Here is a 27,488-nt window from a genome sequence, read left to right as displayed (position 1 = left end):
CATGGTGGATACCCGACCTTGTTCACACAAGGATTCATGTGGATTAACGAAGCCATGGAAAGACTCATAATTGTACTCTTCCCATTCCTATGACTTGTACATGTGGAGAGGTTAAGCTTTTAGCTTTTACTGAATTCATAGCCCAGAATTTGGGTGGTCCTAATGAGACGGACTTGATGAATTCACCGCTTTGATAATGTGAGGTTGAGCAAAGGCTCTTAATGATTTCATATCCCAGGGTATGGGTGGTCTATATGATAGACTTGATAAAATCACCTACGTGGGTGTGAAGGTTCGGCCACCTTCTATGAAAGACATGGGCAGTCTTTCTAAGCACTCATGAGCATCCCATGTTTGATGGCCAATATTGGTGGTTGATTTTTATCGCGGAACTCACAATGTTTTAAGGTAAGATATGTGTTATTGGGATTTAACTTCTGGGTTGAGTGAGTTCCAGATTCGTTCACACACTTAACAAAGGAGTTGCCTAATCTTCACTATGTATTGGTTCAATTGAAAGATACCAGTACTTAAGTATCAAACCTATTGAAATGCTAGAATAGGTGTTTTTATTTGTTTTTAAATCTTTTTCCTTCGCATTTGTGGGGGATTGTTGGAATTTAATGCTAAGGAAAGCTTTTTATTGTTTTGGAGGAAAACCCTTTGTCCCACATTGGTGGGATGAAGAAGGATTTACTTGTTTATATATTGGAGGAAAAGTGTTTTGTCCCACATTGGTGGGAGAAGTATATTTTACATGGTTTAAATGTGAGTGTTTATACTTTGATGTTTGAAGTACTTTCCCTATTGTTGTGGGCTAGAAGGGGGCATCCCCACTCGCGCGCCGCCGCCGCCGTCCGGCCGGTTCGTGGCACGTGCGCGGTGTGGTGTGGTTTGTCTACTTTGTTGAATCGGTCTTTCAAATCGTTGTAACTGTTCGCTGATTTTCCTCCATGATTATTTGCGTGGCTTGATTATCTCCGTCAGTTACAATTTTCTTCTTCTTTAAATGCTGGTATTTTCGTGGCTTTTGAATACACAGAAAAATTCTTCCATCTTCTTCCTCTTTTGCTTTCGGTTTTCCTCTACGATAGTTCTGAGCATTTTTGTGAGTTCCTAATCTCTCTTTTTGTGTGCACATTAAGGGAGATCGCTGTGTTAAATCTTGGGGGCAATGCCATCTCCGATTGCACCATAATCGAGGCGAATTTTGCTTCTAAGACAGTGTTCCTAACACGTCACAACGTTTACATACATTAATCAAATTCAGCCCACATTTCAATTTATTTTCTGATTTTACAGTTTTCCAGCCTACACTAATTACTCCATATAAATGTATAATCTTTTCAAAAGTTGAGATTTTTCTTTGCTTTACTCGTTAAAGTTTACTTAAACCATTTCGAACCAAAAATAATACCCCGATCATAATAAAATTCAAATCTACTTACACTATTTCGAACAAAAAACAATACCCCGATCATAATAAAATTCAAATCGCGACAACTTATGTCAGACGGAAAAACCATACTCCTCCATTGTATCAAAGAATAGGCAACAAAATAGGACATCAATATATCAAATTCAAAGTAACCGTCACCTTCTTCTTTTAAACAAAGTTTGAGCTACAATTCAAATGCTTCATTGTACTCATCAAATTCAATCCTAGTATAAGGGTAGTCCACTTTACAGCTCCACTTTCTCATTTCTACTTCCCCAAATTCTTCCTCCAAAACCCCAGAAATGCCCTCATCAAAAGGGCCTAAAATCTTCCACAATCGATCTTCTTCTCCATTTTCATTTTCTCGAAAACCAACTGTTCAGATCTTCTGTTTTTTAATTGGAATTACTGGGTTAATCTTGGGTTTAATTGCAATTTCAAGGTCCCTTTTTAGCCAAAATTGTACTTCAATCGAATCCAAAACAGTTTCTGTGGTCTGGGAAACAACAGATGATAGTAATGGCGGTATTTCAGATGGGGTTGTGAAGAATAAGAGGCATAAAGTGATGGGTTTTGTTGGGATTTTTACTGGGTTTGGATCTGTTGGTCGAAGGCGGTCTTTGCGCCAGACTTGGTTGCCGTCTGATCGTGATGGCCTTCAACGGTATAATACTTTGATCCCTAATCTAATCTTTCATTTTGTTCGATTATTGTTATTATGGAGATGTGATTTGATCCTTCCTGCAAATTAGTAATTCCTTTGTCGGGATGCACATTACTAGTTCGAATTACACTATCAACGTGACTATTAATTCCGGATCGAATTATAATTTTTGGATAGTCTCTCTCTACTAAACGGTTGTTAAAATGTTAAGGGAATAAATACTTCCTTCTGGATGCGGTTGTCATGTTACTAGTTCGAATTACACTATCAGCGTGAATATTAAATCCGGATCAACTTATAATTTTAGGATAGTTTCTATACTACATGGTTGGTAAGGGACTAAATGTATCCTTTGTCTGGATGTAGGAGTTGTCTTGTCACTAGTTCAAATTACACTATGAGCATGACTATTAACCCCGGGGGAACTTGTAAGTTTGGATAGTCTCTCTACTGCATTGTTGATTAGGGGTAAGGTTTTTACCAACATGTATACGAATGCAAAGAACTGGAAAATCTTATAGGTGATAAGTATGTTTGCAAATTAGTGGTTGATTCTATTTTCTTGATGTGTTTGGGCTGTTGGCAAGAGAGTACTTAGCTTTTCTGGATTACTGGGTTGGAATTGTTAGGTGATGGCGTTGCTATTGTGTCTGTCACTCTGTTGCCTTGTCGATTCATTTGGTGTCTGCATTTATGAAGATGATGTTCTATGGGCAACATTATTTTAGGATTCTACAGTGGGGAAACTCACTCTTGATTTCCTTTTTCTATTGCTTATGAGTTGCAGAAAATATATATGCTGTTAAGCCTTAAGCTAGGCTGTATTTCCCCACCGTGGACCCCTTATGTGGGTCAATCTGCATAGCTATGTCTTGGTTTACAAATTACAAAGAAAATGTTGGTGCTCATTAGATTTGAACTGAAGCCTGGAGATCCTCAGACTTATAGTATGGACACTTGTACGAAAACTTGTATCATGTTTGCATGCATATTGGATACCAATACGCCTTGGACATGTCTTTGACACCTCATTGGTCTGGTTATGATTGTAATTTATTGTGTTTCTTAAACCATTACACCATGTATGGAGAAGCTTTTGGAGGAAATGGGAGAGTAGGGAAAGTGAGGGATACATTGCCCCTAATTTGGATAAGATATAGGGAAAAGAAATGGAGGGATCTGTCTTCCTTCCCCTTTCATTAAACCAAATTTCTCCATTGTTAAAAAGATTTGGAAGGAAAATGGGACTCATGGGAGGTTGCTCTACTTCTTTTGATGATAAATATATTGAAAACAAAAAATTGTCTAAAAAACTACATAAATAAATTTATAGTTACACCTTAAATTATATGTCGTATGAATTAATTAATCGAAAGCTTCTTTTTATGATGAATATGTTGAAAACAAGGACAAATCTAATTTTTTTTTTCTTTTCTCTCTTTATTTTTTTATTTTTTTATATATATATATATATTTTGGATATTTTATGAACATATTGCTTATACCCAAACCTTGCTTGTGTCCTTTACTCTTGGCTTATTTTGTTCTTAGGCGTGTTGGGTGCTAGTGCTCGTATTCTATGTCAATTTTCATGCAACCAGACCAAGGACTTACCACTTAACCAGTCAAGCAACTTGACGTACACTAGGCACTAGATCAATAAAGCTTTAGTTTACGTTTGGATCAATGTGACTTAATTACCTTTGAAGTAATATTGATGTGGTTGTTTCATGATATCTCTGTTGGGAATCCTCTTAGTGTGTGTTTGATCGCTTGAGCTAAAAGATTATTAGCCATGTTTTAGTAAGATAGTTAGCCGAACCTCAAATATTACTCTCATATTGTATCTTAATTTTAGTGAAACGTAGTGGAAGTGCTCCCTCCTCTCTCTCTCTTTGTTTTTTTTTTTTTTTTCCAAGTGTTACATTTTGATTGACATATAGTTTTAGGCAATTAAGTTGACTTAAATGTAATAAGATGTAAGTGGAGTAGTTGGGTTATTAAAAAATTGTATGAAAAGATAGTGTAGTTAATAGTTTTATAGTTGGTTAAAATGTAAAGGAATTGTGAGGAGAAAATTAATAAAAACAAGTAGGAGTGAGGGCCATGAGAGGAGAGATATAATATTTAAATGTATTAATTTGCCAAAAAAGGAAGCATAACACTTGAAATAAAATGGCTGATTAAGGCAAGTTTAAGTTCTAACACTTATCAAAAAAAAAAAAGGAGAAGCTAACAATTTCCTTTGAAGGAGTTAGCGGTCCATTCTTTCAAGAACTAAAAACATGCGTGCTTTAATCCCCTATTTGGTTTAGAATCATTGCCTCATTGGTGTTGTTAGATGAAACTTGTATTTCCGAAGGTTCTCAAATATTACAATATCTATGGCCTATGGGCGATTAGGACAAAAGAGTAATGCTTATCATGCTAGATTAATGCACATCCTATATTGTTAGATGAAACACCAATGCTATATTTTCAGTAGTGTTAATACAATGGTACTCTTTTTTGCAAGTGGATAATTATGATGTGCCCTTTTTTGTGCAATATGTGGTACTCTGCAATCTTGAAGGGTTGTCAAAATAAATTTCTGGGCATATATCATGCTGCATTCATTTCCTTAAATTTATGGGTTACCACCAACTTTTTACCTCGTCAATTTTATGTATAGTTTGAATTTCATATTTGTGTCGTCAATAGTGGGCAAAAAGTATATAACTGTACTAGAAAAATAACCACAGAAAATTACTTTGAATTTATTTGTATTTCCAGTTAGAGGCCTTTTGTGGCATAATGCTCTAAAGGTTTTGAGAGACAAATTAATAAAATGAATCTTAGGCTTGACCAGTGAATGCCGCAACCAATTAATGTTTTTTTAATACCCAATTAAAAAAAAAAAAAAAATCAAGAAACCTTTGAAAAGATGAGGAATTTATTGAATGTGAATGTATAGCAATCATATTTTGTTCACATAATTAACAGATTCTCAGAGTCAAGAACTTATGCTGTCCTAATGAGGTGACCTGTTTAGTTCGCAAGACATATTCCGTTATAAAGAATTTGTTAATTTTTTTACTCTTCATTGCATTTTGTTCCATTGTATTAACACTACTGAAGATATATGGACAATATATACGTAAATCAATTGATATTGTATACTTGTTTTTTTGAATGGCCTAATTAAAATTATGTTCTTTAGAACTCTTAGTGCATGTTTGGTATGAACCTAGGAAAGGAAATGGAATGGAAATAATCAAGAAGAGGAAAGGGTAATGTTAAGTGTTACCAATTATTAGTTGTTAAACAGTTAAATATGCCTAAGGAAAGGATTCCCGACTATCAAATTAAGGATTGAGGAGAGAAACAATTTTGTTACCTGGAGAGAGGTAACAAGTTGGTGGTAATGGTCACCTTTAGGAAATGGGATGTGTTACCCTTCCTTCCATACCAAGCACTTTGTAACGGAAATGGTTGATTGATTACATCTCCACCTCTTAAAAATACTCTAACTTGATCATCCTGTTGTATTTCTGTAGTTGCAACTATGGTGTAAAAACAAGGCCGCAACGTCTTGGTTGTGCCGTTTTGTAAAGGGTTTTCAATTGACCGAACCGAGATTGTCGGTATCAACAAGGGTTGTTAAAAAACCCGCAATTTTGTCCAAATCAAACATTCCAACCCCTAATCACCCCTTATTGAAAGTTACATCTATTGTTTCACTCAAAAGTTACTTCCTATTCAAAGATATAGTGAAAGTTCTCCCCATTAACGGCTCTAATCCTTTACTATTCTACCATATCTCGCCATTGATGGCTCTAATCCTCTACTCTCTTTAAATCAAATTTGCATCGTGATAACCGTGACACGGTCCACGATCAACGCATCATACCCGTTCCCGTTCCCGTGACACCGCAACCATAACCGTGATGTTAACCAAAACCGCATTTTTGAACCATTGTTGCAAGAGAAGACTACCATGAGAATTTGATATTCTTTGAGCAAAATGGGTCGGTTCTGTAGTGATTTTATTGGAATCAAACTGGATCATCCTGTTGTGTTTCTGTAGTTGCAAGAGAAAACTACCATGAGAATTTGATATTCTTTGATCAAAATGGGTCGGTTCTGTAGTGATTTTATTGGAATCAAACTGGATCATCCTGTTGTGTTTCTGTAGTTGCAAGAGAAAACTACCATAAGAATTTGATATTCTTTGATCAAAATGGGTCAGTTCTGTAGTGATTTTAATTGTTACTCAATTTATGATTATCTACTTTTTTCCGAAGGTGAACTATGCTGCTTTTTATGAAATTACTAGTCTGTGGAAAGTTCATTTCTGTTTATTACTTTGGTTACCAGTTAAGTTGCTTACTTTGTGCAGTTATTGCCGATATGTTATGCCTTCTAAAATCTAAGCTTTGATTGCAGACTGGAAGAAGCCACTGGTCTGGCTTTCAGGTTTATCATAGGCAAGACAAGTGCTGAGTGGAAAATGTCAGTGCTTAGAAAGGAGGTTTCCCTACATGATGACTTTATTCTGCTAGATATAGTGGAAGAGTACAGTAAGCTCCCCTACAAAACGTTAGTGCTAATTGCTTCCAAGATCTTTTACTGTGTCCCTGTCCATTGAGGTTCCACTCACAGCAATTGTCTTATAGGTTAGCATTTTTCAAAGCTGCATATGCTCTGTATGATTCTGAGTTCTATGTGAAAGCAGATGATGACATATATCTGAAGCCAGGTACTTTTTTATTTTATTTTTTAATATTTTGGACTTCTTGATTGCTCAATACATGTTTTATTTACATCAAGTCTCTTTACTTAGTTTTGTGGTATCATATTGACAGATCGCCTTTCGCTTCTCTTGGCAAAAGAGCGGCCTGATCCTCAAACTTATTTAGGTTGCATGAAAAAGGGGCCAGTCTTCACCAGTCCAAAGCTTAAATGGTCAGCACTTAATGTTTTCCATTTGCTGTTAGAATTGTCAACTTCTATTTCTAATGTTACTCATCATAATTTGAGTTTTTAAAATATATTTTTTAAGTACATTCACACAAACCATGTTACCAGCATCATTTGAGTCTGCACTTGATAATATATTCGAAAATTTGTTAATAATTCAATGAATTAGTCTCTTGACTATTTTTATATACGTGGGATAACTCGGGAACGGGTGTCGGACACGGACACATGTCCAAGTGTCCGATCCGGCAAGCTCCAAAATTTTAGGGCACGGGGACTTTGTCCGATATTTGGATACGGGTATGGGGACATGTCAATAAGCCACTTAAATTTATATAAACATTACAAAAGCTTTAAATTTTTCATTATGTCCACCGCTTTTTTTTTTTTTTTTTTTAATTTTAATTCTTTCCTTGGTAAATTCTCCTAATAAATGGCAGTCTTCTTCTCTCCATCTTCTTCTCTCCAAATTAATATGTTGAAACTGAACCAATTTCACAGTTTTTTCTTCCTTTATATTGTGAATATTGGAAAACTGTAAGATACATTATTAGGACATCCTCCTCTCCAGTCTCAAGGTAATATCCTTTTTTTTTTTTATCAGAGTCCAAAACTTCAAAAGACTGAAATTGAGCTGACTCATCTGGAGTCAAACTTACATGTATAATTAGTTGTACCCCCCTTTTTTGATAGGCAGTTAGGCAATCTGCTGCTTCTTCAGCACTTGATATTTGAATGCCCTTAATAAGCTTAACATAGTCAGGAAGTCACTGCTTTTAACAAACTTGCACTTGATTTCTTAAAGAATGCTTGTTAAATTGACAATATAAATTGCACTACATATGATGATTGTCCAAGTCTCCGACTCATCCATAATTGGACATAAACTCCTACACCTAATTGGCAAAATTTAAAAAAATATATAATTAGATAGATAAAACAGAAAAAAAGTCCTCAATACAAATAATTCCATATCTGAAATACTTCAGCATTCTGTAAATCCAATACCTGAAAGCTAGCAATTTTGATAGGGGTCTCCCGAGGTCATCGCGCTCCTAGTAATTTGTACTTCATCTTAAATTAAACATGCCCTAATGAATATATATAAGCTGCTCATTATGAAAGTATATCATGTTTCTTTTTTAATCTTATCTACAAGACTATAACTATTCAATCATATTTATTTAAATAAAAAAAAAAAAAAAAGTGTATTCATTTAGAACGGCATGTGCATGCCTCCAGGTGTGAGATATAATTTGCAGTTTGCATAGGATTATCTCTAGAAAACCATCCTTTTACCTCTTTATCCAACCAAACCCATCAACCTGTGGAATTTGAGTAATCAAAATTAACTATAGAGAGTAACACATTGCAGTAACAGGATATACAATTATCCATAGCAATAAAACTAGATAATGAATTGATCAACCATCTTTGGCGGGAATCTCTCCTTAGTCACCTAATTACCTGAAAATAAAAGAAAAAGGAGAAGTTTATGTAGTCACCTGATTACCTGAAAATAAAAGAAAAAGGAGAAGTTTTTGTCGCATAAGTAAAGAAATGGAACTAACAAGTCAAGTACAGAAACACTTTAGCCTATTTCGAGTAAAGAATTGTTTGACAGAAAGAAAAAATCTACAAAATGTAATATGGAAAAATTGGGGTATTATGAATAAAGTTACCTAATTGTGCTCTTTACCAACAAGATCTCTGTAGCCTGATGTGTTTAGGCAACCCTTATCTAACTGAACTACATCAAAAGGAAGAATTTACTGGTCTGTTGCATAACTGCTCTCTTTCCGACTAGACTGGCTTAGTGTTAGGCATAATTGTTTTCATGAAAACCTAATATAGTCCAAGAAGTCCAACACAGTTCTTCCTGCTAGATTTTCCCTCCTTAATTGTTTAATTCTTGGATGTCTTTGGTCTATTAATCTCGATGACTTAAAACATGCAGGTATGAACCCATGTCTTATCTTCTCGGCTCAGAGTATTTTCTCCATGCCTATGGTCCAATTTATGCACTTTCAGCCAAAGTTGTCAGAAGCTTGGTTGCCTTGAGAAATGACAGGTAAGTTTGCTTTGTAAATTACTTGTAATTTTTGCCTTTTCCCATTTGCTTGCAATTTTATACATCATGCTAAAAGTACCCTTGTCTGGTTTTTGGAGACCTGATTCCATCTTGATCTCATCATTTTAACATTAGACAATAAAGGACAGTGATCATTGCTCCAAGTTCCCTATTCATATATCCCAGGCTGGAATTTGGTTAACATGCATGGACCAACAATCATTTCCAGGTGGTCTAAATGACCCCACTGAAAATACAGGACAGGTGATCCCTTTTACAGAATTAGACCCTTAAACTATGAGTCCAAGAATTCACGTTATCAGGTTGAAATTGATGCCTAGCAAACTTATGCAGTCTCCCAGATTTACTGTTTCTTGGTGAGCTCAGTCATGATAAGGGGAAGTTCCATTTTCTATAACAAGATTGTTGTACAAAGGCTAGTGGGTCTTCCTTCGTAAAGTAGAACTTGCTTTTCCTCTCGTTCAAACATTTCTTTCTACCTCTTGAAATCAAGTTTTAGAGTGGGGATAATAAGAAAGTTTAGATAGCTGGTATCCAACCTGGAGCCCACACCAGAAATTGATCTCATTGGTTCTAGAATCCAGATCCAATGCCAAACTTGGAATTATATTAAGCGTTTTTGGTTCTGTTTTATGAATTTACCGACCTTGAAGGTTAAAACTGTAGTATGACCGTCCCAGTATGTTAGATTTATTTTAATTTTTTACTTTATACAGTACAAAAACATACTGTAAAGTCAAAGCAAATGCAAAATTGCTTGTAATTTTTGGAAGCAATAGCATTTTGCCTTAAATATAAATTTATTTATCTCTAGTGGAAGATAATACAACTGGTACTGATTCCAGTAACATTCCTCCCTATCTCAGGACTTTGTCCTTATATTTTAGGAATCTGTACCCTGTCCCCAGTGGCTTTGGGGCTGGGTCCAACTTTCCTAACATGACCTTAACTATATTTGGATTTTAACCTTTAAATTTAAACGGGCATCATTGTTCACCCATAGCTGCTAAGAAGAGAAATACGTGATAAAATGAGTTGCTACATATGGATGAGTTATATGATTGGCATTTGACGCATTTGTATCTTGCTTAAAATTGCAGTTTCCGAATGTTTAGCAATGAGGATGTGACGATTGGTGCATGGATGCTCGCGATGAATGTAAATCATGAGAACAATCTTGAATTGTGCGCACGAGAGTGTACATCAACATCCATTGCTGTTTGGGATATACCTAAATGTTCAGGTTTGTCCTCTACTTGTCAGTTAAAAGCTTTTAATGTTATTATGTCCATGTATTTGCTTATGGATATTGGATATCAGCCATTATTCTTGTGTGGATGCCAGATGTAATTTATGTTTGGCATCACCATTTCATCTTAATTCTCACACTAAAGTGACTAATTTCTCTTTTAGGATTTCCCAAAACGAATGTCTAATTGTGTTTCGTGCCAGATCTACTTTGATAGTTTTCCTTTCCCCCTGTTTTCAGGCAATAAATTTATTAATTTAAATAGGTGCAACAATAGAGAACTAGCAATCTTTTAGTGAACATCAATGAATGAAAATAGGATGGCCACTCATGCTTTACGTATTAAAATATACGTGTGGGAGCATCTACTTAAGTTGCTGTGTTCCTCAACTGCACACTCCTGTCTGGAACTTTTTCCTGATTTTTATCCCTGTCTGTTGATAACAAGATATCTGAAATAGAATGAGAATAGAATCCTAAATGTTTATGATTAGATGAAATAAATCCTGATTATAGAAATATTAATTATATAGTAAATCAATCATCCCAACCATGATAATATTCAATATTAGTGATCATAGGTATTGGATATCAAAGTAGTTGAGAATTTGCGATTATTGATGGTTATTTTGTTCTTTGTTATGATTCCTAAAGCTCTATTAATAGGTCACACACATATTTGACTTAATTGGTAAGATTATCAAGTTGAATACAATACATATGCATTCTTAACCAAAAGTAATTAAGGGTGGTTCATAGTGGTAAATTATTATGTTTGCAAGATTATTAAGAAAACACTACGTTTTTTTTAAAACAAAAAAGTTCTAATGGGTGCTTTTTTTTAATATTTATATATCTCAAACAAATGGGAAGAGGGAAGAAATTTCTTGGTGCAATGACATAAGATCACATGTTATCTCTTAAGCTATTGGATATTATATCGAGTCAACAATGAAAAGAAGGTGAAAATGTAATGTTGGCAGTATTAGTATACAGAGAGATAATAAAGAAATTTTGCTGCAAAAAAGTTTTTTTTTTTTGTGTTCGTGTATCCTAAAAAAATTGTTAACAAATCATTGGAGGATAGATTTTAAATGGGGATGAAATTGATTTGTTTGAAAAATTAATATACTAGAGCGTACAAGTGCTATATTGCAATGAATCTTTGACTATTTTAGCTCCTTTAAACAATAAATATAATAGGTAGTTATTGATCCTCTTTCAAAAAAATAAAATGAATTAAAAAAATAAATGTTATACTTCGTAGGTAGTTATTTAAATAGAGGTGAATGCCCAAAAAAAATAAAAAATAAAACCAAAAAAAAAAATGCCCAAAAGTAAAGGATTGGGTTTTTGAAGTGTTGTGGTGAGAAGTTAGGATAAAAAAAAATAAAATAAAAATAAAAAACCTCTTAAACTTATTATAGAGACTAGTCGCAACTTTTGGTGTTTAAACATAAGTAATCTAACTGAAAAAGCATACTCCCTCCGTTTCTAGATGTTTGACTCAGAGTCTTGTTTTAGGAAATTTTGGAATAGGTGAGTGGATGTAAGAAAATAAAAGTCAATTAAGAAAGATTAATAATAAGAACAAGAGAATGTGTAAAGGTATGTATTTTATGAAGTAAGGTGATAAGGTGTTTATATGTTGACAAAGATAGAATAAAGTAAAAGTAAGATGATCCTTCTAAAATGGAAAATGAGTCGAACTTTCTTGAATAGAGGGAATACTTCAATAATCCCTACATGGTTATATATAATGACAGTCAACCCAGGCTTTAATCTGAGTTCATAATGTCCAATATCAAGATAATTGGGAGTTCATAATCCCTACATGGTTATATATAATGACAATGAACCCAGGCTTTAATCTGAGTTCATAATGTCTAATATCAATAAAATTGGGAGTATCGATGTATAATTTTTTCATTCAAACACCACCAATAATCATGATTTTTTTTTTGTTAAAAATCCTGTAGATGATTGCTAGTGACATCTTGAAATCTTACTCTGCATAGCTCCTCAAGATGCATGAATGATTCCTTCATTTCCTAGAAGTTTAAACTTTAAACCCAATAATTTACTGATATTATATTAAAATTCATTACACAGGACTTTGTAATCCTGAAGCAAGAATGCTGGAACTACATAAAATGGAAGAATGTTCAGGGAGCACTACAGCTAGCGAATAGCATTAGCTCAAATCTGCTCATTTGAAGGTTCATTTTTGCAATTACCTAGTATTTGTATTTGATTTCTTAACATTCATGATGCATATCCCTCGGCTATTCCATTTTTAATTTTTTTTCTTTCTTGTTCATCCTGCAAATATTTCCCCACTTCAGTTAAATTCAGTTCGACTGGTCGAATACAGGCAGATGAGGCAGTTACAGTAGCATAGTTACATACATACTGGAGAGATGTATATTTTGTGAATTAGCAGCTAGTTATTATGCATTGATCTTTGTCATTAAACTTTCTTCACCCCACCCCCACACCCCTACTATCTGGGAAAAACTTCATGCTTGTTAGGTGCACAATATAACCGAATTTCACCTTAGCTTGAGTATGTCTTTTGTAAGAGGCAGTCTAATATGTCCATCAGTAATAACGTCATTTAACTTAAGAACCAAAATAATACGTCGTACTTTGTTACTTTTAATATAAATTGTAAAAGCACAATTTTAGTATTATGTAAATAGCTTCCTCCGTTCTTAAATATTGGTCCCTTTTAGACCATTACAATTTTCAGTTTTGGCTCTCCTTTGACAATGTTTTATAATCTAAACACGAGCAAAAATATAGTCATGTTAGATCTTGTTAGATTCGTCTTGATACATACTTTTAAAATATTGATTTTTTTTTTTTTTTATCTTTACCTAAAGATAATTAAAGATAATCATGGTCAGAATTATACTTTATATTTGTAAGCATGAAACTCCTAAAGGTGCATGAAAGTAAAAAGAAAACTAGGAATATAGAGCTTTTACACAAAACTCATATCACCTCCGATCTAAAAGTTCAACTCATTTACTATTCATGTGGTGAAAAACTTAAATAACTTTGAACACATTTTTTAATTTATACAAATAGATATAAAATAGCATGTATGTGAGATCTTTGTAGATTCCTTAATATAAACTCTCCAAATATCAACTTTTAGTGATTTTCATTTACACATATCCGAAAATATTCATTGTCAAAGATACATTGGGGATTGTGTAAATGCAAAGTGAATTGAACTTTCAAGGAATATATAAGTATAAAATAATAACAATATATTGTATATATAGAACATAAAATAACATAAAGAATATAATGTATCCACATAAAGAACAAAAAAAAATAAAAATTTAGAAAATAGTTGAACCCACCACATTGACTCTAAAATGTAGGCATGTGCTAAGTGTTGTTTGTGTGGCCATATAAAAGAATAAAGGGAATATGGGTGCCCATAATAAAGCACGGTTCAACTGCGGTGTGTAATGTGATGTCCGGCTTCGCTATTTTCCTGGCCCTGACCTTCTGAATCAGGCGACAGGTTGAGATACTTTTCCCAATCCCCCGAGCCACTGTTACCCGAATCCGCCCCAGTGGGCATCATCCGAAGACCTACTATCAACCAAAAATCAGACAATGACAGAGCGGCGAGTGATAGATTGATCGACGTCCGAAGAAGGCTCGACCAAAGAAATAAGTCACAAACACCGAGAGCCCTAGAAAGTTAAGAAAGACCTTGGGGAGGAGACAAAACACTAAAAACAATTCAAACTCACAAAATGGAATTTTTTTATATGAACAAGATTAGTATAGAAGAGTTGGTGAACATTGTTCTGACTCATAGCTTTAAGATGACTAGCATGAATGAGCCAGCTTCAACACCGCCTAGACTCTTAATCATAGACAGACTTGCACTGACCTCAACATAAAAAAAAAAGGCTCTAGCAAAATCTCACCTGTGGGTTTGACTCTCTAAATTCACCAGAGGAGCAACAGTAGGGACACTTGTTCGACGACCCCGTCTCTCTTCGTTGCTGACCAATCGAAGGTGGTTCTATCATCCATATAGGAATGAAAAGATTGGTGACTCAAGAATTTCGCTATTTCGATTTTGCTAGTCCTTGGGAACAACGTAACGGTAACGAAGGATAATTCGGAATCAGAATAAGTCCAGTCCAGGGGACAAATCAATAGGAAATGCTATTTGTTTATATTATTAATTATTATAATTTTTTTTTGTTATATTAATTTACAAATTATAACTTAACGGGAAAAAAGGCAATTTGGACTTTGGATGTGAATAATGCATACTTCATATTATTATTACTTGAAAAAATTGTACAATGATAATAATAATGATAAAAATCGTACAAGGATATTAAACAAAAATTGAATAATGATAAAAATCGTACAATGATAAAAATCGTACGATATACAAAAATTGTCTGTTCTTCTTCTTCGTCTTCGCCTTCAAGGTCATCGGCTAGTTGAATAGATTGGGAACTAGCCAAACCCGAATGGTCGGAAGCAAAGGTCCCTTCATCGTTGTCGTTGTCGTCGTAAGTAGATCTTGTGAGCAAATTTCAGCATCCAACCAATCTTTGAAACACACGCACATTTCAAGTGTTTCGGGTTTTAGACTTGTTCTTCTATCGTCTAAACCCTCCCGGATGCGCTAAAAGCTCATTCGGAGGCAATAGAGGAGACTTGGATACCAAGAATGTTTCGTGGCATCGCCGCCAAAGTTGGATGCTTCGAGCTTTGTTATTTCCACCATGCAAGGAGGTCGAGGCTGTTTATCTCATCGTCGTCCATGCCCTTGGTGAAGTTGTAACTCAAGTAAATTTGCAACTCTGAGATATCGCTTTGGGTTTTCCTTATTGATGAATCACCTGAAAACCTTGAAATCAAATTAGTAGCTTGTGAAAATAAATGCTTGGCCTTTTTACTTACGTTTTTTGATGGTTGGGAAGGGCCAGAGCGAGGAACGGTGCCATATTTGGTTTCATAAACTCTATATAAAGCAAAAAATTGATCTTTCACATTACTCTTATAGGTTTCTACATTATCGTCAATAAGCATGCATTGAAAATAAATGTTAACTAACATAAATGTATTTTTATACTTTTGCCTAGGATCTAATATGGAAGCAAAAATATAAATTAAAGGAATTTCAGTATAATATTTACGCCACTTTGTTTCCATTGCTGGAAGATATTGATCATAATCACTTTGATTGTGATGATCAGGGAAAAGCTGAGCGAGTAAACATACATTTGAAAGAAAGTTTTGAGCACAAGGATTATAAACAGAAGAAAAACAAAATATCATGTTATATAATAATTGTAAAAATTGCATATATCTTTCACAATTATCCCAATCATCCTCATATATAGCATGATTTGGAAATTTTCCGTTGTAAAAAATTGTTAAAGGATTCTTATATTCAATTGCCTTGGTTAACATGTCATAGGTGGAATTCCACCTAGTTGGACAATCAGTTTTGATTTTTATTGCTCTTATCTTTTGTTGTCTTAGAAAACTTTTCCATTCTTGGTATCTCATGTTTGAGCTATTAATAGACATAATTGCTTCTCTAATTTTGTTATAGTATGGACCAATTGCTCTAATTCCATCTTGTACACATAAGTTAAGAACATGACAAACACATCTAGTATGAAGTGCATCACCATCTAATATTACATTGGTTAAACTTTGTTTCACATAATTAGTAGTATATGTCATTCAGGTTGCATTGTCAAATGTCATAGACATGATTTTTCCTCTAAGGTTGTATTCATTTATAGCTTCCATTAAATGGTGAGCAATGTTAATGCCGGTGTGGGGGTATTATAGCATTTTGAAATGGATTATTCGTTTTTGTAACAACCATTGATTATCTACCCAATGGCAACTCACACATAAATAGTGATATTTATAACCACTATCGCAAGAATCGGCAGTCAAAGATACTCTACAATTAAGTTTACTCAATTCGTCTTGTAACCGCATATTGTACTCTAGGAAGTTTTTCATGGCGGCGAAACGAACGGTTTTCCTAGAGATTCTTTTATGTAGGGGTTGTAATGCTTTATTAATGTAAGTGTTAAATGGGTCACTTTCGGAGAAAAGAAAAGATTGTTCGGCATGTACTATCATTTTCCCTAGTTCATCCCTATCCTTCTCATAGTTGTAGGTAAAACCGTATGGATGGAATTGGGAAATTTTTGGCTAGGTTGGATCACTAGCTGGTTGTGCACATGTTCTAAAGTGTCTACTTAAGTGTCCCGTCCTGGACTTGGATTCTGCCGAGTATATTTTACCACATGTTTTACATTTTGCTCTTGTTTGGGCTTTATTTAGCGCAAAATAATTCCATACATCACTTTTGCGGCTTTTAATATTTACCATGTCACTTTCAGTTAACCATTGTCCATACATCACTTTCGGCTTTTAAAATAATCCTGGACTGGAATTGGGTGTTTGTAGATTCGGTGTTGGTTAGTAATAGAACCGGAGGCATTTAAGGTATCTTGTTCGCTACCTTGGCTAGTATAAAAATTTTGTGGGTCAAAGAAATTAGGTGAGAATTGACCGAATTGTGGAAATGATTTTGTGGAAATCCGGGCATATTCATATTATTCATGTTATAGGGTTGAAAACCGGAAGTACCATCGTGCCTAAATTGTTCAAAGCCTAGGTAGACGTTACCGGGGTCATTGGTTGGAATGGACGGACTCGGAATTTGGGGGCTCATTGGATTAGGTGATTCCCTAGAACTATTACCATGGAAAAATCGGGCTTTCCTAGAGGATGAAGGGTTGTTCATGTTGGGTGATACCATAATTAACAAATTAACAATTATAACAATAACAATAATAATAATAATTAATAACAACAGTTATAACAATAACAATAATAAAAATAATAATAATTAATAACAACAATTATAACAATAACAATAATTAATAAAAAATAACAATAATAATAACAACAATAATAAAGATTAGTTAGATCTTACAACCGTGTTTCAACGCTTCCCATTAATTACGATTATGAACTTTTAATTTTTTCCGATATTAATAAATAATAATTAGAGAATATAAGAGAATTAGAGATTAAGAGAAGAGATGAGTTGAATTGCGATTTGGAAGTGAATGAAATTTGGTATTTATAGGAAAATTTAGGAAAATAGCCGTTAATGGCCGTTAGAGGGGAAAAAGAGTCGTTAGAGATTAAGAGCAACGACATTATGGCCGTTTTAATAGTCGTTGCTCGGCGTGCCAGGCCAGGCCGGCACACGGGCCGTGCATGGCGGGCTGCCCACGTGCCAAAAAATGTGCAAGCATGACGGGCTCGTGCCGTGCCTGTTTTCTAGCTGGCTTGCACGCGGCACGACCCATGGCCCGCCTGGCGACCACTGTGCCGGGCCGTGCTGGGCCGCGTTGCCGGGCGTACCGTGCCGGGTCGCTTGCAGGCTGGTACGACCCATACCTGGCTTAGCGGCAGCTATGTTAATTTCAAGGATTGGACTTGATTGAGTAAGTTTCTGAAATTTCAAGTTGTGGGTTGTCTTGTTACTTTATTCACCTAATGGAATGTGACATATTTTTTTTACCGTACCATTTGTGCAAATTAAGTTGATGTTGGTAACTGTAGGGTTTCGTAGTGACCCGACACTACGCGGAAGGAAACCCACCAAGACCCGCCCCTTAATTAAAGCAATTAAACAAGCATAATAAACTTAATCGAACAAGATTAAGAACAAGAATTATACCTTTGACGCGTTCTTCGCTCCCAAAGAGCTCTTACTTCAAAATCCCGAAAAGACGAGATCTCCGGCGGATCGTACCCTCGACTCGACCCAACCCGAGCGTCCCAAGTCTTGAAGGTTAGTCAAGACTCGGACAAAATTAACTATGAGTTTTACGAATCAAAGGTTTACTCTTTTCTAAAGTTGCCTTTTTAATTCCACTCAAGGTTGTATCAAATCCCAATACCAAGCTTGGTATTTATAGGGAAATGATCCCTTGATTCTCAATCTCCCATCAATGTGGGAGAGTTGGTAAAATTGACAATTATTTAATTCCAAAATTAAATAATTAATCACCTCAATCACAAATCGACACATGGCACAAATGTAGAGAAAGCCAAGTGAGGACCAAGGCTTGGGGGGACCATTGCCTTGATCCCCAAGGCCATGTATTGGTCCCCACACACCATGCCCAAAACCGGGTCTAGGTGTGCTAGCTGGCTGCCAGCTAGTGTGCCAGTTTGGGCTGCCAGCTAGCGTGCCTTGCTGCCCAGCACCCAGCCAGCCAGCCAGTGCACGCTGCTGCTGGGCTGTGCTGGTGCTACGTGCTGGCGCTGGGCGCTGCTAGCACCTAGTGCTGGCACTGGCCCCCAGTAGCCCCACGCACACACGCACACTCTTCGCGCCTCATTGCTAGCACAACCAGCATGCGTGCTGCTAGTGAGCCACGCATGCTGGCCGCATTGTCTCTCGCACCATGCGCACACACACGCCTCCCAGCCCACACGCATCAATGCGCCTGTAGTGCGAGGCCTAGCATCACGCTGGCGCCCAGGCTCTCCCATGTGGTGCGATGCTTGGTGCTGCCATGCGAAGGCTAGCACATAAGCATCCACGCACATGGTGCGCCATTGCCGGGCAGCCAACCATGCTAGCACTTGGTGCTTGCGATGGTGCTGCCACGCCAGGCATGCACGCACGCAGCACCCTGTGCATTCCATTGTGCTCCTGGTGCCTGCGATGGTGCTGCCATGCCAGGAACGCACACACACAACACCAGGGCCTGCGATGGTGCGCCTGGTGCGCCCATTACTGGCGATAGGTGCCATATGCACCCAGACACCCACGCTAGCACGCTGCTAGCTGCGATGGGCTGCCTGGTGCTTGTGTGGCTTGCGATGGCTGCCATGCGCACCCAGGCACCCATGCTAGCACGTTGCTAGCTTGCGATGGGCTGCTAGGGCGCGCCTAGGCTGCGATGGTGCCTAGGACACCATGGTGCGCCTAGCACACACATGGCGCGCCTAGGCTTGCGTTGAGCTAGCCTAGCCGAGCTATGGCTACACTCATACTTGTCGATTGTGATTTTGCGACGTTCGGTCTCGACGCCCTAGGCTCGATTTCCGATGTCTGTATTCGTAAAACTCTGTCGACTCATTAAATCCTTTCGGATTAATTCGTCGTCTCGGATCGGAGATTCGATTGGGTTCGACCCGAAGGGTTCAGTTAAGATCAAGCTGTAATATCAATTGTACCTCGATATTACTGATCGGAAGCGGCCTCCACCTAGGCATTCCGATCACTTGACCTTACTGAAGAATTAGCTCTGTAATAATTCTGAACCCTCTATCAGAATAATACACTTGTTGGAAGGACACCATTCCTTTCAATCTCCCACTTGTCCTTCCGGACAAGTGTGCATATTGTGTACAGCTCATTTCCTTTGTCACTTAATGTTTCTTCGTGAACTATAAGGTAAGATTCTTTGTCATCCTTATTACGTTCAGAAGTGTTTCTCGATCTCCGAGTTCGACTGTCAATAAGCAGATGATTTCTAAAATCCATCTGAGCATGGCCATGCATTTTCACAGTCTCACTCTTCGAGCGGCCTTTTAAACAACAAAACATTTTCCCTATTGTTAGTAGGGGGACAATCCCAGTCTTGTATTGTAAGTTCTTCTTACTAAGAGGACATAGACTCCCGAGTGTTCCCGTTATGATCCCCAGTTACGGCAGACGTTTGGAAACATCAAAGAGCCTAGTACTCAAACAAGAAAACTTCACAATACTCATGGTCGGAGGAAATAAGTTTCGATAATCATAATGAGAAATGTACTTATGACAAAATTTTAATCTTTCTTAAAGTACTCTCATAGGTCTTATCTAGTACAGTTCTAAATTGTACCTGTGCAAATGATTTATGACTGTCAAATTATTTTGTGCTGTTTCCGATGAGTCTGCAGTGGTGCAAATGATTTATGACTGTCAGTTTGGAAGCTAGCGTCAGTGTAACCTTCAACAACCAGTTCTTTGTGTCCTCCATACACCAGGAATTTATCCTTGTTCCTTTTTAGGTACTTAAGGATGTTCTTGGCCGCAGTCCAATGCGCCTCTCCTGGGTTCGATTGGTATCGACTCGTTGCACTCAGGGCATACGATACATCTGGCCTTGTACATATCATGGAATACATGATCGATCCGGTTAGCGAAGCATATGGGATCTGATTCATTCTTTCTCGCTCAACAGTTGTCTGCGGACACTGTTTCTTGCTGAGAGTAATGCCATGGGACATGGGTTAATGCCCTCTCTTGGCATTTTCCATGTTGAATCGAGCCAGTACCTTATCAATGTAAGTACTCTGGCTTAATCCAATCATCTTCTTAGATCTATCCCTGTAGATCTTGATTCCTAATATGTACTGTGCCTCTCCTAAGTCCTTCATTGAAAAACACTTTCCCAACCAGCCCTTTACGAAATCCAATAATTTTGTGCTGTTTCCGATGAGCAATATGTCATCGACATATAGGACTAAGAATGCAATATCACTCCCACTGACCTTCTTGTATACACAAGACTCATCCGGATTCTTGATAAAACCAAACTTGCTGATGGCTTCATCAAATCGCAGATTCTAACTCCTGCTGGCTTGCTTTAGTCCATAAATGGACTTCTTCAGCTTGCAAACCATTCCAGCGTTGCCTGGATCGACAAAACCTTATGGTTGTGTCATATACACAGTTTCTTCCAAAATCCCATTAAGGAAGGCGGTTTTGACATCCATTTGCCATATTTCGTAATCGTAATATGCAACAATCGCTAGGATGATCCAGACGGACTTTAGCATTGCAACTGGTGAAAAAGTTTTATCATAGTCAATCCCGTGGACTTGTCTATAACCTTTTGCCACCAGTCTAGCTTTGTATATCGATACATTTCCATCCTTGTCTGTCTTCACTTTGAAGATCCATTTGCAACCAATGGGTGTATAACCCTCGGGCAAATTCACCAAGTCCCAGACTTGATTTTCAGACATGGAGTCCATCTCGGATTTCATGGCCTCTTGCCATTTTGCGGAGTCGGGGCTCGTCATAGCTTGCTTGTATGTCGCCGGCTCATCACCATCCATGACTAGGATGTCCTGATCATCAGTTAAAGACAATACCGAGGTATCTGTCTGGTTGAGATCTTTGTCGTTGCAACCTACATAGGGTAATTGGTTGAGCATTTACATTGTCTGTTTGACTCTGACCAATCTTCTTAGATGCTTCCAAAGTATCTAGATTGTCAGTTTTGTCAGGTTGACATTGTTGCTCGTCCTCTCAAACTTCGTCGAGTTCGATTTTCCTCCCACTTGTCATTTTGGAAAGGTGATCCTTCTCCAAAAAGACACCATCACGAGCAACAAACACTTTGTTCTCGGATTTATTGTAGAAGTAATACCCTTTGGTTTCTTTTGGATATCCCACAAAGAAACACTTATCCGATTTGGGGTGAAGTTTGTCCGAAATTAATCGCTTGACATATGCTTCGCATCCCCAAATCTTGAGAAAAGACAACCTAGGAGGTTTCTTAGTCCATAATTCGTATGGAGTCTTTTCAACAACTTTTGACGGAGCTCTATTCAGTGTTAGTGCTGCTGTTTGTAGCGCATGTCCTCAGAACGAGATTGGGGGTTCACTAAGACCCATCATTGACCGAACCATGTCTAACAAGGTCCGATTCCTCCGTTCGGACACTCCGTTCCATTGAGGAGTTCTAAGAGGTGTCAACTCTGAAAGAATGCCACATTCTTTCAAGTGATCGTCGAATTCATGGCTCAAATATTCGCCACCTCGATCCGATCGAAGTGCTTTAATTTTCTTGCCAAGTTGATTTTCAACTTCTTTCTGAAATTCTTTGAACTTTTCAAAGGATTGAAATTTATTCGACATTAATTAGATATAGCCATATCTACTATAATCGTCGGTGAAGGTGATGAAATATCGGTAACCTTGCCTTGCGGTTGTGCTCATAGGTCCACATACATCCGTGTGTATTAGACCTAATAAGTCACTTGCCCTTTCTCCCAACTTGGAGAATGGCTGTTTGATCATCTTGCCTAATAAGCATCCTTCGCAATTTTCAAACGACTCTAAGTCGAATTAGTCAAGAACACCTTCTTGAAGAAGTTTCTTGATGCGTTTGATGTTAATATGGCCAAGACGACAATACCACAAGTAGTGATTCGACTCGATGGTCTTAGCTAATGGTATCAACTTTTGTCTAGTCTTATGTAAAACATGCAATTTAATTGAACATAAATTTGTAAGACAATCTTGAAACAACTATTGTCAAAAGTCTTACATTTGAAATTTCTAGGTGTCCAACACCATGGATCATAGTATGTTCAAAGCATGATGAAAACTAGAAATAGTTTAATTACATGTCATAGACAAAATAGTGCACGCAAGCACGACCGAAAAACCATCTTCGTCGTCTTCTTGCTTTTGCACCAACACTTGATAAGCTTCTCACTTGGTCCCTGAAAAGGCAACATTAAGTGAGTCATACTTAGTATCCAATACCTTATGATAAGCTTAATCCACAAGTGTTAAGGAAGATACCTGAGGTGGATGATCCATTCCTCTCCTCCTCTTCCCGAAAGAGCTTGCATTCTCTCTTGAAGTGGCCTTGCCTACCACAGTAGAAGCAACACATCTTAGCCTTAACCTTGAGATCCCTCCTTCTTGATGGTCTTTTGGTTGCCCCAAATGAGTTGGCCCGGTGAAGAAGCTCCACCACATTCTTTAAGGAATGTGTCTCCTTTGAATCAGAAATATATGCCTTTAATGCATCATATCCTGAGTGGAGTGAAGTGAGCAAAATATGACCAGCCATTCCATCTTCTAGTGGAATTCCGAGGAGTTCCATGTGCTTGAAGAGCCTAGTCATTCTTGCCACATGGGGTCGGATGGGCATACCCGGTCTCAAATTAGTGTTGCAGACCGTAAACCAAAGATGGTACCTCTCTTTCGCAAGACAACCTTGATCCGATGGCTTTACATTCATGTCCGTAAGTTACCTAGTCACTTCAAACAAGAGTCCATCATTGTTGTCGTTGAAACTCTTAGAGAATCTCACACCGACAACATCCCTTAGTCCTCCAAGGAACAAATCCGGGAAAGAGAATGGAAGTTTTTCTTTCCATTCTTCCGGGATGGAATTAGCCATGAGTTGTGACACTAATTTGCAGTCTTTCGACCATGCACAATAAGTTTTGTCACTCAAGAGGGTCTTGGAACAGAGAGTAAGGAGGGAAGTATCCAGAACATATTCCTTGGAACAACTCCGGAGAGTTCTCCTAAGTTCTTCTTCCCATTCATCAAGGTTTGTTAAGTTAAGCTTGATAGCTAACTTTCGGGGAGTTCCGGGCACATTTGGTTGTTGTTTGAGTTACTTGCAGACATGATTTCTAAAATTGAAAGAATTTGAAATGAAAAACCATTCATACATCAATAAGTTGAAATTTAAAGCGTTCATGCACGTATTCACACTTATTGAACATTTTATCCACGCATTTTAAGATTGTCCCTTATGGGCGAGAATAAAATGATTCCGAGATCCCAAAGATCAAGAAATGGTTAAGCATTCTTTGGCTTGTCTTAACCATTAAATATCTTAAGGTAAGAAATACAATTGCTAATAACTCCAAGCTACTCTCGGTTTGATAAAATGTCGCATCTAATGCATTCCTGACATTTTATCTCTTTTTCCACGACATCTAAGGACTCCTTACTGATATCGTTGAGCTTAACCAAGAAAACTTGTATACCTAGTATACCTTACGTTCCTAGGGAAGTAGTGATGCCTCGCTTTGGCGTAATCCATCACGTACGCGCATTAGTTCGGTAAGTGTTGTTCTTTGAACGACAAATTTTAGCTCAATATTATTAAGGGACCTAGGGTTTCTATGTTGGTTAATTTAAGTGAACTTAACTAATCATCGCAACATTTATAGAAATCCTAGACATGCATCTAGCAATCATATATAATAACAATATATATAAGGCATAAAATAGATGCATTTGGCAACTAGCATGACCCCTTGAAATCTTCAATTTCCATGGGTCTTCATCTTGGCTCGTCTTCATCGAAACGCTGTCTTGAGACATCTTGGCCAAAATGAAATAAAAGAAGCTAGCTAGAACGACTAAGATTAATCTAATTAGTACAAAAATACTTAACGGTTCGCAGACCGTATTTAGATTTACAAAAATACATAACGGAGCGTAGTCCGTATTTTCTATCCTAGTTGGGCCCCACTAGTTGCCATTTTCAAAGAACCTATTTTGAAAGCAATCTTTCATTCACCTGTTCACTATTTGTGAACGGCCCATGCAATTTTACGAAATACATAATTAAACACGCACAACTAGTAACTAACTTAGGTCGTTAATCCAATTAACGCGCCTAATTAAAACTAGTTAAAGTGGTTTAATCCATTATTTCTAAATGCAAAATGTTAACGCATTTAATTAAGCTCCCACTAAATTCCGCATCCGTACTTAATTAATCCGATTAATTAAGTCGGCATAACCCATAATTTGTCAAAATTTTGCAAAATCAAAAATCGAGGTTTTTAGCCTCGTTAAAATAATTAATTAAAATTATTAACACGGAAAAATCGCAAAATCACAGCTCAACCTTAAGCAAAATCACCCAACAAATCCCTTGGTAGGTGCGCACCATGGCTGCTTGGCAGCCCATGGCATGGCGCCATGGTGCGTGGGTGAGGCCTGTTGTGCCTAGCAAGCAGTGCCTCAAGCCTAGCTGCCTGCTAGCATGCTTCGCATGCTTGCTAGCACGCTGGTGCCTGCGAGCATCTGGCCAGCTGGGCAGACGCATCATGATGCTCGTGGTGCGCTGGGCTGATGCTTGCTGCCCTACTGCCCAGCAGCATCCTTCGCAAGCCAGCCCCAGCCACCCCACGCACCCCAGCCATGCATCCCAGCCACACAATAGTGCATAGCAGCATCAAGGCTCGCCCTTGTGCGCACCACAGGCAGCCAGGCTAGCCTTGGTGGCACTTGGGGTGTTGCTTTGATTTGCGTGCTATGACTTGGGATTTTAATCCCGATTTACGTGTGACATCAATTAATTCCAAATTATATTTTAGAATTAATTTGAGGGAAAATAAAATAAAACGAAATTAAGTCTAACTTAAACAAAATTTATTTTATTGGTGCACAAGCCTAAATTTATCCAAAATGTCCATTTTGAATAAAATTAGGTCAAATTTTATGCTTAAAATAAAATGAGCTATGTCCAAAATTAATCTTGCCAATATGCAAATTAATAATGGATTTGACAAAAGGGAGTTGGAAAAATAAATTAACCATCCAATGATAAATATTTTCCAACTTTCATACTTGTGTAAAATACCAAGATTACATCTTCCAATATGAAGATTAATCAAATTTTACTCACAAGTAATTGAACTTGATGGATTTAGTCAACCAAAACATGAAAAAAACCAAACTTTGTTCAACATGGAATTTAGGGTTAGGGTTCCAATCATTTAAACATTTAAAGATTAGAACTTTAACATTATTTGGGAACTTAAAATACAAAATCACAACAAGTTTCACACCTTATTGCAATTTATTTGCAAAATTTGTGAAAAACAAGTTTATGTGATAAATTAGTATATCTACTTAAGCACTAATAAACACTCCATTATTATGCTCAAGGATATTTTAAAACCAGTAGATTAGTGACGCAAAAGTGCATTTAATCTAACCTTGTAATGCTTGCATTAATCAAGTCTTAAAAAGAATTAAAATTTTCGTTGAAAAACGAAAAACCCCAGAAAAAATTGGGTTCCTGGTTCGAATTTGGCTTCTGGATAATCCTGAAAGGGTTGAAACAGTTCCAGAATGTCGATTCCACCCAAAATCACTATTTTTGAGCTAAAATCTAGGTTCGACAGCCAAATCGAAATTAAAATCGAGTTTTAAAAGATAATTAAAACGAGCATCTAATCTAATTAGATGAACATGAACCAGAAAATTAAATTCTTTAAAGCACCTTAATTAAACAATAATTGCAAAAATTAAAAGGAGCGTGGCTCCGATACCGCTGTAGGGTTTCGTAGTGACCCGACACTACGCGGAAGGAAACCCACCAAGACCCGCCCCTAAATTAAAGCAATTAAACAAGCATAATAAACTTAATCGAACAAGATAAAGAACAAGAATTATACCTTTGACGCGTGCTTCGCTCCCAAAGAGCTCTTACTTCAAAATTTTGAAAAGACGAGATCTCCGACGGATCGTACCCTCGACCCGACCCGAGCGTCCCAAGTCTTGAAGGTTAGTCAAGATCCGGACAAAATTAACTATGAGTTTTACGAATCAAAGGTTTACTCTTTTCTAGAGTTGCCTTTTTAATTCCACTCAAGGTTGTATCAAATCCCAATACCAAGCTTGGTATTTATAGGGAAATGATCCCTTGATTCTCACCCATTAATGTGGGAGAGTTGGTAAAATTGACAATTATTTAATTCCAAAATTAAATAATTAATCAACTCAATCACAAATTGACACATGGCACAAATGTAGAGAAAGCCAAGTGAGGACCAAGGCTTGGGGGACCATTGCCTTGATCCCCAAGGCCATGTATTGGTCCCCACACACCATGCCCAAAACCGGGTCTAGGTGTGCTAGCTGGCTGCCAGCTAGTGTGCCAGCTGGGGCTGCCAGCTAGCATGCCTTGTTGCCCAGCACCCAGCAAGCCAGCCAGTGCACGCTGCTGCTGGGCTGTGCTGGTTCTACGTGCTGGCGCTGGGCGCTGCTAGCACCTAGTACTGGCACTGGCCCCCAGCAGCCCCACGCACACACGCACACTCTTCGCGCCTCATTGCTAGCACAACCAGCATGCGTGCTGCTAGCGAGCCACGGATGCTGGCCGCACTGTCTCTCGCACCATGCGCACACACACGCTTCCCAGCCCACACGCATCAATGTGCCTGTAGTGCGAGGCTGCTTGTGCGAGGCCTAGCATCACGCTGGCGC

The 27,488-nt window shown here is 37.5% G+C and overlaps 1 protein-coding gene across 2 annotated transcripts; it reads left to right on the top strand.

Annotated features, from left to right (window-relative positions):
- Positions 1 to 1,370: 1,370 nt before the first annotated feature.
- Positions 1,371 to 13,186, top strand: LOC110737745 (probable beta-1,3-galactosyltransferase 14). Of its 2 annotated transcripts, XM_021918085.1 has the most exons (8): positions 1,371 to 2,102; positions 6,528 to 6,680; positions 6,758 to 6,840; positions 6,947 to 7,046; positions 9,019 to 9,132; positions 10,254 to 10,396; positions 12,515 to 12,621; positions 12,748 to 13,186. In XM_021918085.1, exons 1-7 carry the CDS (start codon positions 1,741 to 1,743, stop codon positions 12,592 to 12,594), a joined length of 1,035 nt encoding a protein of 344 aa, XP_021773777.1. In that variant the 5' UTR covers positions 1,371 to 1,740; the 3' UTR covers positions 12,595 to 12,621; positions 12,748 to 13,186. The 2 variants fall into 2 exon arrangements, with proteins under 2 accessions (XP_021773777.1, XP_021773776.1); XM_021918084.1 differs by having other exon boundaries at positions 12,515 to 13,186.
- The last annotated feature ends 14,302 nt before the right edge of the window (positions 13,187 to 27,488 follow it).

This window comes from Chenopodium quinoa, unplaced genomic scaffold, assembly GCF_001683475.1.
Source record: "Chenopodium quinoa cultivar QQ74 unplaced genomic scaffold, ASM168347v1, whole genome shotgun sequence".
Taxonomy (NCBI): Eukaryota; Viridiplantae; Streptophyta; class Magnoliopsida; order Caryophyllales; family Amaranthaceae; genus Chenopodium; species Chenopodium quinoa.
This window is presented reverse-complemented; position numbering and strand designations above follow the sequence as displayed.